This window comes from Terrapene carolina, unplaced genomic scaffold (genome assembly GCF_002925995.2).
Source record: "Terrapene carolina triunguis isolate 2854851 unplaced genomic scaffold, T_m_triunguis-2.0 Scaffold62, whole genome shotgun sequence".
Lineage (NCBI taxonomy): Eukaryota > Metazoa > Chordata > Testudines > Emydidae > Terrapene > Terrapene triunguis.
Window position 1 is genome coordinate 13,868,696 of NW_020664413.1, and position 15,557 is coordinate 13,884,252.

At 38.7% G+C, this 15,557-nt stretch overlaps 1 protein-coding gene across 2 annotated transcripts in view; it reads right to left on the reverse strand.

Moving 5' to 3' along the window:
* Positions 1-15,557, reverse strand: part of DPP10 (dipeptidyl peptidase like 10) — a 427,130-nt gene that overhangs the window by 29,761 nt on the left and 381,812 nt on the right. For both annotated transcript variants that reach the window (XM_026647418.1, XM_026647420.1), the window contains exons 11-16: positions 13,403-13,526; positions 10,124-10,162; positions 8,875-8,982; positions 4,515-4,606; positions 3,008-3,055; positions 1,813-1,934 (exon numbers count right to left, since the gene is read on the reverse strand). In XM_026647418.1, the coding sequence (XP_026503203.1) occupies positions 1,813-1,934; positions 3,008-3,055; positions 4,515-4,606; positions 8,875-8,982; positions 10,124-10,162; positions 13,403-13,526 (533 nt within the window). The remainder of the gene's footprint in view (positions 1-1,812; positions 1,935-3,007; positions 3,056-4,514; positions 4,607-8,874; positions 8,983-10,123; positions 10,163-13,402; positions 13,527-15,557) is intronic.

Genomic DNA, 15,557 nt, shown 5'->3' on the forward strand with positions numbered 1-15,557 from the left:
ACTGTTCAAATGTGTTGTTAGATGGCTATATTCCATCATTTTCTACCTGCTGCTAGATGGGCAGCAAAACAGATGCTCATAAAAATGTAGGCCCCAACTAGGGTGGCCAACTGTCTAATCACACAAACCCAAACACCCCTTGCCCCACCCCTGCCCGAGGCCCCGCTCGCTCACTCCATCCCCCCTCCCTCCGTCGCTCGCACTCCCCCACCCTCACTCACTTTCACTGGGCTGGGGCAGGGGGTTGCGGTGCGGGGGGGGGGGGTGCAGGCCCTGGGCTGGGGCTGAGGGGTTTGGAATGTGGGACGGGGCTCCAGGCTGAGCCTGGGGCAGGGGGTTGAGGTTCAGGAGGGGGCACAGGGTGTGGTTTCTGGGAGGGAGTTTGGGCTGGGGTAGAGGTGCAGGAGGGGGTGTGGGCTCTAGGAGGGAGTTTGTGTGCAGGATGGGGATCCGGGCTGGGGCAGGGAGTTGGGGTGCAGGAGGGAGTGAGGGGTGCAGGCTCCAACCAGGCGGTGCTTACCTCGGTCAGTGGCACAGCAGGGCTAAGGCAAGCTCCCTACCTGCCCTGGTCCTGCATCGCTCCCGGAAGTGGCTGCCACATCCCTGCGGTCTGTGGGGGAAGCCAGAGGGCTCCGTGCCCTGCCCCCGCCTCAAGTGCAGTCAATGGGAACTGCAGAGGCAGTATCTGCAGGCAGGGGCAGCGTGCAGAGCCCCTTGCCTCCCCCAAGGGTCAGAGGAACATGCTGGCTGCTTCTGGGAGCAGTGCGGAGCCAGGGAAGGTAGGGAACCTGCCTTAGCCCCGCTGCGCCGCCAGACTTTTTGTGGCCTAAAATGTCCTGGTTTGGCTTCAGTAGCCTCTGGGAGATAGAGCCCGATTCTGGGAGACTCCCAGAGAAACCAGGAGGGTTGGCAACCATAGCCCCAACCTGCTATTAATTACAGGATTGGGGGCCTACCAGTCCCTGTCACTAGCTTATAATAATACATGTTCTGTTTGTCTCATTTCCTTTCCATCACCCTTGCCTACTGCTTCTTTACATCTATTGCAGAGTCTTGTCTGGCTCTAGATTGTAAAACTCTCAGGGCAGCGGTTGTCTCTTACTCTGTGTTTGTATATTGCCGAATACAATGGGGCCTGAGTACAAGTTGGAGCCATTTGCTCTACTGGAATACAGCTAATAATAAATACACAAGTGCAGGTCTTTGACATTCCGTTGATAAAAAGAGCTGTTTACGTGGACTGAACAAGACCATACTTTTGGTAAATACATTAATGTCTAAACACACCTGCATATTAATAAATTAATATTTATATAAAGCAAGTCTTTAGTTATGATCTGGAATTAATTGCATAGGATCAATCCAAACACCTATATATACTGCAAAGACTAATTTATTTGTCAAATAACTATTGTTAGGAATTACAATGGTGTCACTTTAAAATTTCACATTTCCAGCACAGTCCCTGCCCTGTAGTGTGAATTTTAATGACTGCAAAATAAAATTAATAATAACAACAACAACAACAATAATAATAATAAACAATCTATTCCTTCCTAAAAGGATACAAGGAGTTTTAAAAGGCCAGGAGCGCAGGAGCTACTAATTGTACATTTTTACAAAAATGATCTTAGGCTCCATAACTCCAATGAGCTCTGCACAGGGGAAGCCTGTGCCTGCATGGACCTAGCAATTGAGCTTGTTGCTAGATTAGGGTCTAAATCACCCCAACCAGAAGATGGTGTTAATATATGATATGCACAAATAAAGCACTATAAATAATTTTTATTGTGAACAATATATTTGACTTACCTTTACAATGTAGTAAAAAATGCTTGTTCATAGGACTAAACTTCGCACTGAAGTATGTGCACTGATCTTTCATGAAGTTGCATGAAAGACACTGGCGGTTCAGTAATCCAACAGTTGATACACTGAGAACAAAATTAGTTATAAACATCAGAAAAGTTTTATTTGATAATATAACAAACTCATTAAGTGATGCCAAAGGCCCACCAGACAATAGTTTTTATTCTGATCTCCACTCTTCCCTTGCTAATTTTTTTTGCTTGTTTTGTACCAAATATGACATGCTGTTGGTTGCTCCATTAAGCTACAACCCTGCAAGCTGTTCTGTGAGGGAGGTCTTCTAAACCTGCATGAAACAGCTTACAGGACAGAGACCTTAATTATTAAAGGTATCCTTGAGTGAGAATAAAAGTAAAAAAATAATGAGAATTAGGGAACTGTAGCTTTTAGAAATGTGGTTTCTGCATGGGTGAGGGAGTCTGCCCACAAATTTTAGACTGAAGGGTTGGAGCCTTTGTAAATATAATTTTAGCCACATTGAGAAAGCTTTCTATACAGTATACCAGTCTGAAGAATATATGTGTATTACACCATTGCATTTAGAGTTTACCTAATTTTTAATTTTATATTATAGTCATATAAATATGATTGGCAATTTTTGAGCATAAAGTAAATTCTCTTTAGTAATGAGCAGGCTGATTCCGCACTCCTTGCACTTTCTGCAGTCATTTATCTCTGTGCCAAAGTGAGTGTGAAACCTTATCACTCAGATTTGGTCGTAAAGATCATCAAAAAGAAAGGGCAATACTTTTGGGGATTTTTTTTTCTCAAATCCCATTCTTCTCGGTTTTTCCTCAAAACCTGAAATCTTGACATTTCATTGCATTTTTCAAATGGCAAAAATTTCAACCAGCTCTCTGGTTATTTTGAAAATAAAGGTTAAATATTTTAAAATATTATTAGATTTTTTTCAAAATACAATGTTTTTGTGAAATTTGAAATATAAATATACAGGAAAAATATTAACAAACATTTAAGTTTGCTTGGCAGCATTTTACACCTACATTGAACTCATTTTGCTCAGGTGCAGATAACTAAACATGCTGCGAGACAGCAGGAGGTCAGGCACACAGAATCTCTTTCTAGTTTTAGTACTTGTGTTAGGGCTATTGTAAATTTCCCTCTGAGTATTACTTACCTATGTAGCTGTCTTCCTCTTGGGGAATCTTCAGTGCTTAAAAAATAACTGCCCAAGAAAAGCAAATAAAATTAAACTCATTTCTGAAAACTCTCTGAGCCATATAATGTTAGGAAGAACTTTCAACATGAAACCCAAATCCATGCAAAGCCCATTATGGGTGAAATTTTTTGCCCTTTTTTGTGTGAAATGTTTCACAAACTCATGTTGGTTCCGCTGAATTGTTTCAGTTAAATTTTTTTTTTGAAAAAGTCAAAACATTTCCATTTTTCAGTTCAAAATGACTTTTTGTTTCAAATTTTCCTTGAATATTATTTGAAAAAATAATTTAAAAGGTTTAAAAAATGCTGGAACTCAAAACTGACTCATTTCAATTCAGATCCAAAAAAATGTTTCCCCCTGATCTTTTCGCATCACGTAACATTTCAAAAAATGTTTTCAGTTTGAACCAAAGTATTTTTTGGTTTTCTAAATTTCCAATGAGCCCCAAAACATCCATTATTCACCCAGCTCAAATTACAGATGTGCAGACAGCTTTACATATCTGGGCCGATGTATGTTTTCATATCAAAACAATACTGAACTCTCAGGGGCACATTATGGCTGCCTCTGTGTGGTATCTAAAGAGAGCTTTTCTTTTCAAAAGCCATAGCTGGATCTGTTCATAACTGCATCCCCCAGTAACCCTGGAGGCAAGGGTACTGATTCTAATCTCACACAAGCTCCACCACTGCTGCTGAAACTCTTTTGACTTCAGTGGAGATCAGAGTCAAGCACATTATATTTATTTCTGCCTTATACAGATATAAATAAGGCCTGTTCCAAAGCCCATAGTAGTCAGCTAGACTCATTCCATTGACTTCAATGTGTTTTGTACCAGGCCCATACTGTCTCCAGGCACTGTCATTCAGTCAGTGCACTTCCTTCCTTACGTAGGAACCTTAATATAGTCCCTGGTTTGGTTTTGATCAGGTTTTATTAATAAATTGGTTGAAACTCAATGATTTTGGCTGAGTTCCCCTCTATTTTCTGATTTCAGTTTTTGTATCTGTTTGAACAAAGAACATCAAAGTGAAGCTTGGAAGGTTGGAATGCCACATTGAAACCAAAGAAAAGGTATAAAACCCCTGTGAACTCAAACCTCTGAGTTTTATCACGTCTAATAATATTGCCAGGTTTTTTTAACTTGGATTCCGGAGGGCAGGGCAGGAGGGTTGGAAAGGTTATTTTCTCCATGCTGTAGTTTAATTCCTTTTATTGAATCAACAGAGTGAGTCAGTAGATGGCACAGCATATCTCCATTAGTTATTCGAAAAAGATACTTGCATTACCTTGGCAGATCAAATGTATGAAACTGCTCTTTGTACTATGATTATAATTTATGGCAGTGCTTTGCAAATGAAAAAAAATATTGTTACTTAATTCTATATACACTATTTCCAGTTAAATGGAGTCTAAATAATTCACAGATATTTTGCCTTTGCAGACAAAGAACACTAATACTCACATCTTTTGAGTATTTTCATCATATGCCAGGATTTTGATAACTTCCCAGTTTCCTGATGTCAGGTGTCTCACACTGATTTGTTCAGTTTTAGCCTGCAGAGAAATGGTAAGTATTGACTTTCATCTTACTACTTATGTTTTTCTTTACTTAACATGATTGTCAGCGCACATCATTACTGATTTACAGCTTTTTAATCTTTTAATGTACAACATAACTCACTTAAATCACAAAACCCACATGCACTGAAAGGCATTGACAGTAAGGATCCTTTCTCCCTCAATAGATTAACTTTTCCCAAGGTAGTAAAATCATGTCAGTTTCTATTGCAATATTTTTTCAATGAGCCATACACAATATCGACGATAGAGGTTCTATATTTTATCTAGGTTGGCATATCTTTAATTTTGGTGCAAGTTTGATTTCAGCTAGAGGCTATCACAATACATGCTGAAATTTTCATTATATTAAAAAAAAAAAAAACGTTAAACTAACAAATAAGTGTTTTTCTTCCAGAAACGAGAATAAAGGTGCAAAAGGTCAAAGCCAGATCCTTAGTGCAGCAATTCACAGCAGCTGAGGATCTGACCCCAAAGCTGCAAGGAGCTAAATATAAATAAATATCACCTGTGTTTCTTCAAGATTTGCTTGTCCTTTACTTGCTGGAGTGGCACAAAGAGGCTTAGCCTGACCCTATGCATTCAAAGTGCTGTACAAACATTAGCCAGTTACTGCTGAAAATTTACTGTATGCTTGTACAGAGCAGAACACAATGGGACCCTGACCTGGTCTAGGCCTCTAGGCATTAACACAATACAAATAAACAACACCAACACTACCACCATCCTGTGAGGTAGGCAGATACACGTTTTCATCTCCTTTGTTGCTAACCTAGTAGGAGTCAAGGCAGAGCTGAATGTGGTCCCTAGTATCCACCTGTGTTATTTGCCATTTAAACTATCAGACCCTAAACTTCCAGCCATTAGAATTACAGTGTCTTGACCACTGAGAAAATAAAAAAAAAACTGCTTGGGAAAGAATTGTACGGAGAGTGTAAGGTATTACAGTAATTCCCAGAGGACTCATCTGAGGTCAGGGCCACATAGTGCTAGGTGCTGTACGTATCTATATTAAGAAATATTCCATTAAAATGGGGTACTGATATTAGTTGGGGCATCTAGAACTATTGAAATGAGTGAGTGAGTGTTTCCTGTCTGCTTAGATGGTAGAGGCTGGAGGACTTTTCATTTATAACAAAGTTCCATCCATGGCAGCACTGAAGGGAATTTTAAAGTTCTGAAATCACAGATTCCAAAATAAGCTGATAAGTATTAAACAATATGGCTGTGTTTCAAGGTTACAGCTGTAATACATCATTTATTATGCTTGCTGGCAATTTTTGCCCCAAACCATTTAAATTACTTTTAAATTCTCATACTATGGTAGAAAATACGAACCACTGTATATTTGTATATTTTTTGGGGGGGAAAACTAACTAAGAATTTCCAATAGATATATCACTGGTTCAGTCCAATTTTTTAATTAATTTCTTTTCAATATGATATAAATTACTAAAGGTATTTGGGAACATAACACAGATTGAGCACTTTACATTCAACAAGTAAATACATTGACAGGCTTTAACACTTTTTAAAACAGTGCCCCAGAGAGATTAAATTAGATGCTTTTGATAACCTGATTTGGTTATGTAATTCACATTTTGTGTAATATCTTTTCTAAAACTTAGCATTAATAAGGTTGATTTAAGATGTTCTAAGCAAAACCATCATATCTCACTAACTGTGCTTCATTTGGATAATCAAACCCCAATGATTAACTGAAACAGAAGTGCATTGATCATTAAAGTTTAATTCTGTGTTATTAGACTTTTATGCTGGGGGCAATAAAACTGCTTAACTTCGCCTGTGTCTACAATGCTTACTTCTGCTTAACATTACCAATGAAAGATCTTAAGTGGGCAATTACACATAACATTCCATTGTTTACTGCAAGTGTTCATGGTGGATTTTGGTTTTCACAATGCTAAGTACCAACCACCGATTTAAAATTCTGCTGAGGCAACTGTTATGCTTCTGTGGCTCTCGCAAAGTGTGACAAATATGTGATATGACAAAAGCCTTTATGTGAAATGGTTAATATAATTTTTATGTCTCCATGTTTGCTTTAGAAATGGACAATCAGATTAATACAGTGTGCAAAGCACAGCATATAAACACATTTCCTATCCTTTATTACCCCATATCAGCCCCATTACCATACAGAGTGTTGCTTACTGATGAATAATGGTCAGTAGATGGAATGTCTGGTTTCCTCGTATATATGTAGATATATATGTAGATAAAAACTAACTCCAGGGAGCAGCTATACACTAAAAAAACAAATTCATCACTAGTGTAAGGTAGTACAATTCCACTGAAGTCAGAGTTAGACCTATTCATACTTGTGGTGAATTTGGCCCAAACAATCAGAGGTCTTTGCCACTTTGCAGTTGTATATTCCCCTAACTCCTTATTCTGCTGAATAGGGATGGACTGCTAAGCATTTAATCACATGCTTACGTTTAAGGATATGTGTAAGTCCCATTGAAGTCAGTCCTTAAAGTTAAGCATGTGCTTAAGTTCTTTGACGAACAGGAATGGATTTAAACATGTGCTTATATGCTTTATTGAATTGGGGCCTGAGTTACCCCAAAACTTTGGTCAGGTCTAATGAAACAGCCTACAAGTTCATTCCAAACTTTTTATCGGCACTAACATTTAGTGTGACATTACAAGACATTTTTCCTCCATTTTTTTATTATTTCAAATATTTTTGAATGCTACACAGCACCATATAATGGGAAAGATGTCTAAATAAGATTTCCTTGCTTGTTATATTAGTGTAATATTCTCTGATTTTCATGCACATCACTGGTTTATTGAAAGATGGAAGTTTGACACATACACTTATGTTTCCCATTCTAAAATCTTAGGCCACGTCTTCACTGGCAAAGTTAAAGTGCTGCCATGGCAGCGCTTTAACATGGCTTGTGTAGTCACAGCACAGCCACCTCCACCAGGGAAAATAAACCACCTCCACAAGGGGAATAGCTATCAGCGCTTCCCAGCGCTGGTGCACTGTCTACACTGGCACTTTACAGCACTGAAACTTGCAGCGCTCAAGGGGGTGTTTTTTCACACCCCTGAGCAGAAAGTTGCAGCGCTGTAAAGTGCCAGTGTAGACAAGCCCAAGTGATAGATTAAGGTGCAACTGCTCTTTCTTTTTTTCCACACTGCATTGTGAACAACATGCTTTATACTGAGATCAACATGAACATTACCATAAGGGTGTGATGCCAAGGAGCACTGGTATCATGAATGGCTGCTATTTTAATTCCCTAAGGTTCCTTTGAAAATCCCAGCATAAATTGTCCGGGATATGAGCATCTCTCTCCTTGTGTCTTATTGAGATCAGCTGAGCTACCTGAATTAACAGCCCCCTGATTTAAGTGGGAGCTGGAGGAATTCTCAGCTCTAGAACTTAGGTTCAGATTCTCCAAGGGTTTTTGGTGCCTCACTCCTATTGATTTCAATTGAAATTAGGGGCCAAAATCCATTAGAGGATCTGGGCCTTACTTTCTATATTAGTTCACCACAGTCCAAATCCACTGGAACTTCTGGTCACACTGGAAAGCGCATCCTTTGTCCCAGGCTCTTCCCTGGCAGGAGGGATAACCCAAAGAAGTCAAAGTCATTGGAAAATGTAGCACTTGGAAGTGGCAGAATTCTAGTTTGGTTGAATTTTGGAGGGTTTCAGATTTGGACATTGGTTCCTGTGTATGTTTTATCAATGAAATTTTGTGTGTGCACCCAGAGTTCTGGACTGACATTTAAAAAAAATAAAATAAATATATAAAGTAAAATTGGCATTTCTGAAGATTTCCTTGATTTCTATATTCATATGGAACTTATTGCATTAATGCAAAGCATTATCTTGCTATAGAGGATATAGAAAGCAAACAATGTCTCTGACTAGTTCTGGAGACAGGAAGAGAGAATGACTACCGGGTGCTGTGTGAGTGCCTGCTGTTGACAGGTCTATTGAGCATCTTTGGCACCAGCCTACTATGGAGAGAGAGTTCATCCACCTTCCTGACTACATGGTGCTACAAATGTGTCTTGCAGCAGAGCTGTGGTCACGATAGAGAAAAGGCCATCCCCATTATACATACGTGGAGGCTCTCAAGTGTCTACTTAGAGCAGTCTTTTGTTTGTGTAAGACATCACCAGGGACACCCCTTACCAATATGCCTGGGGGATTATACAACCACTCCCCAAAAATATGAACTGAAGCACAAACTTACCTGAACAATAAGCATGGCTATGTGGTGGAATTCACCCCGGCCACCTTGTTTCACTGGGACTATCATAAAGAACTTACTTCCATCTTTGGAGAAAACTGGCTCCTCATTCTATAAATATAAAATTGTTTCAGTTGTCTCAAACTGTGTATTAAACTCTCTATCAAATAATCAGCTTGGATGTCTAAATCTGTGGATTGTCATTGCTTACACGAAGATTAAAGAGGTGTCCTTCGACTTTCAGCATAATCGGGTCTATATACTGTGGTAAAAATAGTGGAACTAGAATGGCTAAACCTCAAAGGGTTCTGAGATATGGTTCAATTCAGCAGCTATAAATTCTGATCCTTTTTCAAAACTCTTTTGCCTGAATATGTGGTCTGAAAATCTCACAAAACTGACTCTCTCTCATGTGATTTTTGGTATTGTGCTCTTTCGTTAGTGTTGGAAATACTAGAGAGTTTCCTTTACGGCGTATGTATAATGAAAGCAACACCTTTTATTGATAATGGTGACAAATGTTGTCTACTGCGTCAATTCAGCAAAGCAAACTTGGCTTTAACAGGTCTTAAGCCACTGATTCTGAATTTGGATGGACATAATCACATGTAAGTGCTTTGATGAATCAGTGCCCTACCATTGACTGTTGAAGTGTGTAAGTAACTTTGCTTGTTATGCATCTCCTAATCCAACATCATATAGAAATGTTAAAGGGACACCCCCTACCATAAAATCATAATTTGTAATGACTTTTTCTTACATACACCTTACAAGATGGAACCTGAAATGTGTTTTAAATAAGTATGTTTCATCCATTTTTGCAATCTGTTGGATTTTTTATTTGAATCTGTGAAAGTGGAACCATTTGCTGACATTTTGGTTCTATATACAATTCATGTGCGTGAACTTTGTTATATTATTTTCAAGCATTCCTCTGGAGCCCTATACAACCTCTTTCCCTTCTACTCTTTTGCATCAGTTTTGAACAGGAGGAAAAAAGGAGTAAAAACATTTTTCTCTGAAAAGACAGCAGATCAAGTCAGAATCTGCTGTGCAAGAATACAGATGCTATGTTGAACAGTCATTTTTCTGATGATCATATGTTATATTAATGTGGGGGTCCTGAAAAGTGAATATTTTATTTTAACAAAAATGTCATTTTACATTTCATTAAAGGAAATAAAATAATGAGATAAAAGTAACAATAGAAGCAGCTATGCATTACACATTTCAGACATCATTCATACAATACCTGTTTAGAAAGCCACACTTCTGATGTAATCTCATATTTCTAAAAGAGAAGAATTATCTTTATGAAATATATACAGACCAAAAAAATCCTTACATTAATCAAAATGACTCTTTATATTTAATGTTTGTGTCCTGTGTTACAGAGCTCTAGCCCAGTGGTTCTCAAACTTCATTACACCACGACCCCCTTTTGACAACAAAAATTACTACACTACCCCAGGAGGGGGAACTGAAGCCTGAGCCCACCCGAGCCCAGCTGCCTCAGGCATGGGGGCCAAAGCCAAAACCCAAGGGCGTCAGTCCCAAGTGGCGGGCCTGCAACCTGAGCCCCGCTGCCCAGGGCTGAAGTTGAAGCTGAGCCTACCACCCAGGGTGAAGCCCTCAGGCTTCGGCTTCAGCCCCAGGCCCCAGCAAGTCTAACATCAGTCCTGGCGACCCCATTAAAATGGTCTTGTGACCCACTTTGGGGTCCCAACCCACAGTTTGAGAATCTCTGTTCTAGTCTTTCCATTGATATTATCCCAAAAATGTATAAATACTTAAAAGGTTAACAGATGATAATTTAATTATAATACAGCTGTCTTTCTGAATTTCCAGGATAACTAGGGACATAAGATCTTTTAAAATCCTTTTTTATTAGCAATCAAAAAGCTTTGAACAGACAGTAATATTTGGTTTTTAACGCTAGGCATCATCTGACAACTGGAAATTTGTAGGACCTTCAGCAACATTGGCTAAACAGCCAGCACCAGATTTCTATCATTTGCTTTCATCTGAACATGCTTTTCATGGGTCATAGTTTAGTTTAGTTTAGTTTCATGGGTAATAGTTTAATGAATACATCAAAATCTTAGTATCTACAATATCATGCTTCATATAGGGCCATTGCCTTTACACCATACCATACAACCAGGTACTTCATATATCTACCAGTAAAATAATATGGGACAGATTTGCAGCTGGTATGAATTGTCTTAGCTGCACTGAAGTTATGACAATTGACACCAGCTGAGGATCTACCCCTAGAAGTGTGGTCCAATCAACTGAAATTCCAATGGCTATAATAATTTGATCATTTGTTTTTATATAAATCTTTTTGGAATTGCAAATGAATACTGATAAACTCTTGAGATATTTATAGAAGTTGCATATGCATTAGCACTGAAATGGTAATATATGCTGTAAAACATTCTTGCACTGAGGATTTTTCAGTTCACTTAGAAAGCCAGGATCTTGTCCCACTGTCACTGAAGTCAATGGCTAAACTTTCCCTCAGTCTAATGGGAGCTGTGACAAAGTGGAAATATCTGTGTTATTTTTTATGAGTATTGTGCATACCTCTGTGTTTGTTTATGTGGGTTACTTGATATGGAGGTAGATCAAAATGAGTTTGTAAGAAGGAAACCAACAGGAAACAAAACAATGGCAAAGATAAGGTGTTATCATAGCTATCTAAGCTTTGATAACACCTATCCAGGCTAGACTGCTTTACTCTTCCCAAGGCTAAGCCTAGCATACAAGGGAATCCTAAACCTTAAATATTCTGGCCTCAGGAAGGGGATGGGAGGAAGTTGTCAGCTGCTTCAGGCTGACATAGATTGACTGCGAGTAAATGTCTGCAGCAAGCAGGCTGTAACTTGTTCCCCAAAGAGAACAAGGGGCACCAAGAATAAGACACATCTACATAGGGGCTTGTGGTGAATGCTAAGGGTAAGACAGTATGTGTATGGGTCTCTTTGTTGTTTTAAATCCACTTCTCTCAATGCTATGAACCTTTTGGCAAATAAATCCTACTTTGTTTGAAGAAGCTGCTTCTGTGTCACTGCATTTTATTACTATTCACATGATCCCATCTGGAAACCATTCAGAGTGGTTGGATCCTTGGGTTTCACCCCAGGAAAAGGGGAGAGGTGGGTATTGAAAGGGGTGCACTTGAGGGACTGGACATAGCTACCCAGGGCCATGACAGCAGCATTTATATGTTTGAGATTCCCAGTTATGACAGCAATACGAATGAAATAAATATTTCTGAGAGGTGCTACAGAGCAGTTAGTGTAAAGGTGTTATACAATATTCTTTTCTTTTTCTTGTACACAATCCAATCACACCTTAGCAACAGCCTCCACTCTCCTTTACCTGTCACTTTTTGTGGTCCATATGAAGGTGTACATTCACAAATATTTCTGAAGGCACCCAGACGTATAAAAAAAGTATAAAGAGGGATGGGTGATGGGTGCACATGTCTTTGGAAACAGAAAGGTATGAACACCCAGTTTCCAGTCCTGTTTTAATAGAACTCAAGGAGATTGTTATCATGGTCTTCAATTCAAGCAGAACCCGCCGGGTGTGAAGACATGTTTGTGTGAGGGGAAAATGAGGAACCATGAGTTGTCCTGACCCTTTGTGAAAAAACTTCTATTTTGAAATGCTGCCACATTCTATCACCACACAGAGGCTGCTGTCAGAATCAGCAGCAAAAGCATTAAAATAAACATTCCTTTTGATGAGACTGGCCACTTTTTAGAGCTGTGTTATCATGGCTAAATTACAGGATAAAAAGTGAAATATTATTTCAACATTGGGCTCCTGTGGAAACATCACGTCTTAGCAATGGCTTCTTCTACCTGCAGGAAATTTGGAAACAAAAATTATCTTCTCCACTAAATGTTCTGAACTTTAGCTCCCCTTCACACACCCTTATGACTCCATGACAATCACCATATGTGATTTCCTTTGAAGCCCAAGAAAGCCTCTCCTCAGTCTTCCCAGAAATGTCAATTTCAATAAAAAACATAGTGTTATCTTAACCATAAAATATATTGTTTATGTACGATGAGCCTCCAGGGACTACCCTGCATCTTTCCATTAAATCCATGCAAACCTTTATAGATACTAAGGTCTGGAATGGAACTATGTTGGAAGAAAGAACAGTGACTGGACAGCTGAAAATACCTGAAGAGATACATCTTGCCTCTGCATTAGCTAGCTGTAAAATGCCTGATTTTCAGAGGTGATGATCAACTGAAGTTAAACAATGAACAAAGCATAGGAACTCTGAAAATTAGGTCTCTCGATTTTACTGACTGCATGAAATCATTTCATCGTAAAATCTGGAATTCTATCATTTCATTTATCTCCATGTTATCTGATTATATTTAGTTAGTAATTATGGCATCAAAAGGCATTCTGAAGACTAAACTCCAAGCACCTTTTTCTGGTCATAAGGATAAATATCAGGAATAGAATCTGTGAAAGAAAGAAACAAGGAAATCTGACTTACCTTGCTACAAGCCCCAGTCGTGGTCTCACAAACCGTAAGAATGGAAATGTTCTGTGGTCTGTTTAACCATCTCACCACAGTCCTGGTATTGCTTACCCACTTTACCATTGTGATGTAGTATTCTCTGAGGTAAACATAAATTTTAAAATATAGTGGTCATATCATTTATATAAGGTTGTGTAATGTTTTAAATTATAATAGTAAGTAAACCAAATCTGGAAAACAAAGCCTGAAGTGAGTTACTCCCTGTGAAAACATCAGTATTGAAGGATGGAATTGGATACCAAAATGACAAATATATTGGGTCATGGATGCTACCACTAGGAATAGTGGTTATGGCATGCTGCTTGCCTGGGAAGTTTCTGCTCCTTCAGCAGTTATCTTGCAATCTTTTAAGTAGCTGTGAGCCATATGCACCTTCAACAGCCTTTGTCCCACATGACTATATGCAATAAACTATTCAATGAAGATTTAAAATGTATAAAATAGAGATTGTAAATATGTCAAATGACTGCCATATTTAAAATAGTTTTCCAAAAATATATACTGTCCATTTTGATGCTGATCCAGCAAACCACATAAACATGTGCTTAACTTTGTGCAAGTGAGTAAGGTCTTTTATGAAACAGAAGAGACTTGTGGTTAGAGCAAAGCACTGAAAGTTAGGTATTGGAAACAAATCAGGACTGTGTCATTGAGTCATGGTCAGAATAAAAGGAGAATCATTTACCTGCATTCTCATTTGTCTGTTTAGTGTTAGAAGCAAATAAGTAAAAGGAGAATGTACTCAGAAAACAGATCTTGCACCTGAACTTTCCTAGACTAACCACATGTGTTAACGAATGCATTTGTTTTTAAAAATAGTCTGCAAACTGCAATATTTCTTTGTTATGCCAGATGCTTCTCTCTCCTGGACATATAGCAGACGTCAAACTAAGAGAAACAAACTTTTGCACAAACACTCAATCCCTGCCTCACAAAAAACAAACCAAAAAAACCCACCCACCATTGCTTTGCAAGGTTTGTGGGATCATTTTAAAATGCCACTGCCACAAGTACTCCTGTTCTTTTTACTGATACACTGTAAAAGTATTCTATGCAGGGACCAAATGAAGAGAAATCAGACGCTGTATCACTGTTAGTTGACGTTCACTGTAGCAAATAACTTGTAATACCAGACAAACTGTCCATCCCCAGACATGTTTGGCTCAGCAAAGGAGTCCAACACACAGATTTTAATGGCAAGAATATCTACTTACCTCCTACTGAAACCCTGTTATGCTGTCAAACTAAAGATGTTACTAAGAAGGCCTGTTGCAGCTTGTCATCACAAAGAAACTTGGTATGCTTGTTTCAATTCACTGCTTATGACAGCTAGCACCTTCTACAGTCCAGCTGAGAAATGCTCAACATTGGACTTAAACAATGTGTCTAGAAATTCAGTCCCACTTTAAACCGAGGTGTTAGCTTGCACTTAATTAGTTTTTTAATGTAGTTTTGATGGACGCTTCATTACTTGTTAACAGCCGATATTTATTTTAGAGTTAAAAGACATCTCACTACATCACGGATGGCCAATTGGTGGCCTATAGGAAAGTTTTGATGCTGCACACAAAAGATAATGGGCCCAGGAAAGCAATGCAGATGCCCCAGGTCTGAATTTGACCCCATGTTTATGGCATGTGGTAGAATAACTAAATGGGCACACCTTGCCTGGGACTATCCTTCCCTGTTTTTCCACCTGATTCCAGGTGATATGGATGTTCTTCCAGAGTGTGATCTGACATGCTGACTGGAACTAGTGACTAGGGGGTTAGTATTTGTATTTTGAATATTTAATATCAAACCACATCAACCAGTGGTTTAAACCAAACCATAAGGTAACCTTCCAACAAATATCATGTGAACCTATGATTAATTGTACTTCTAGTTCACTATACGTGAAAAAATTACAGACCATTTAAAAATTCTTTTAATTTTCTTATCTGCTGACAAAAACCAACTACTTTCAAAATTCAGTACTCTATGACCTGTTTATAAAGGCTCCCCCCTTCATGTGTCTTTCTGGAATTATAAATTGATGGTGCACAATATTTTGACAAGCTCCAAGTAACGCTTACCTATAGTACATATTCCTGGACTTGGTTGAATCTAT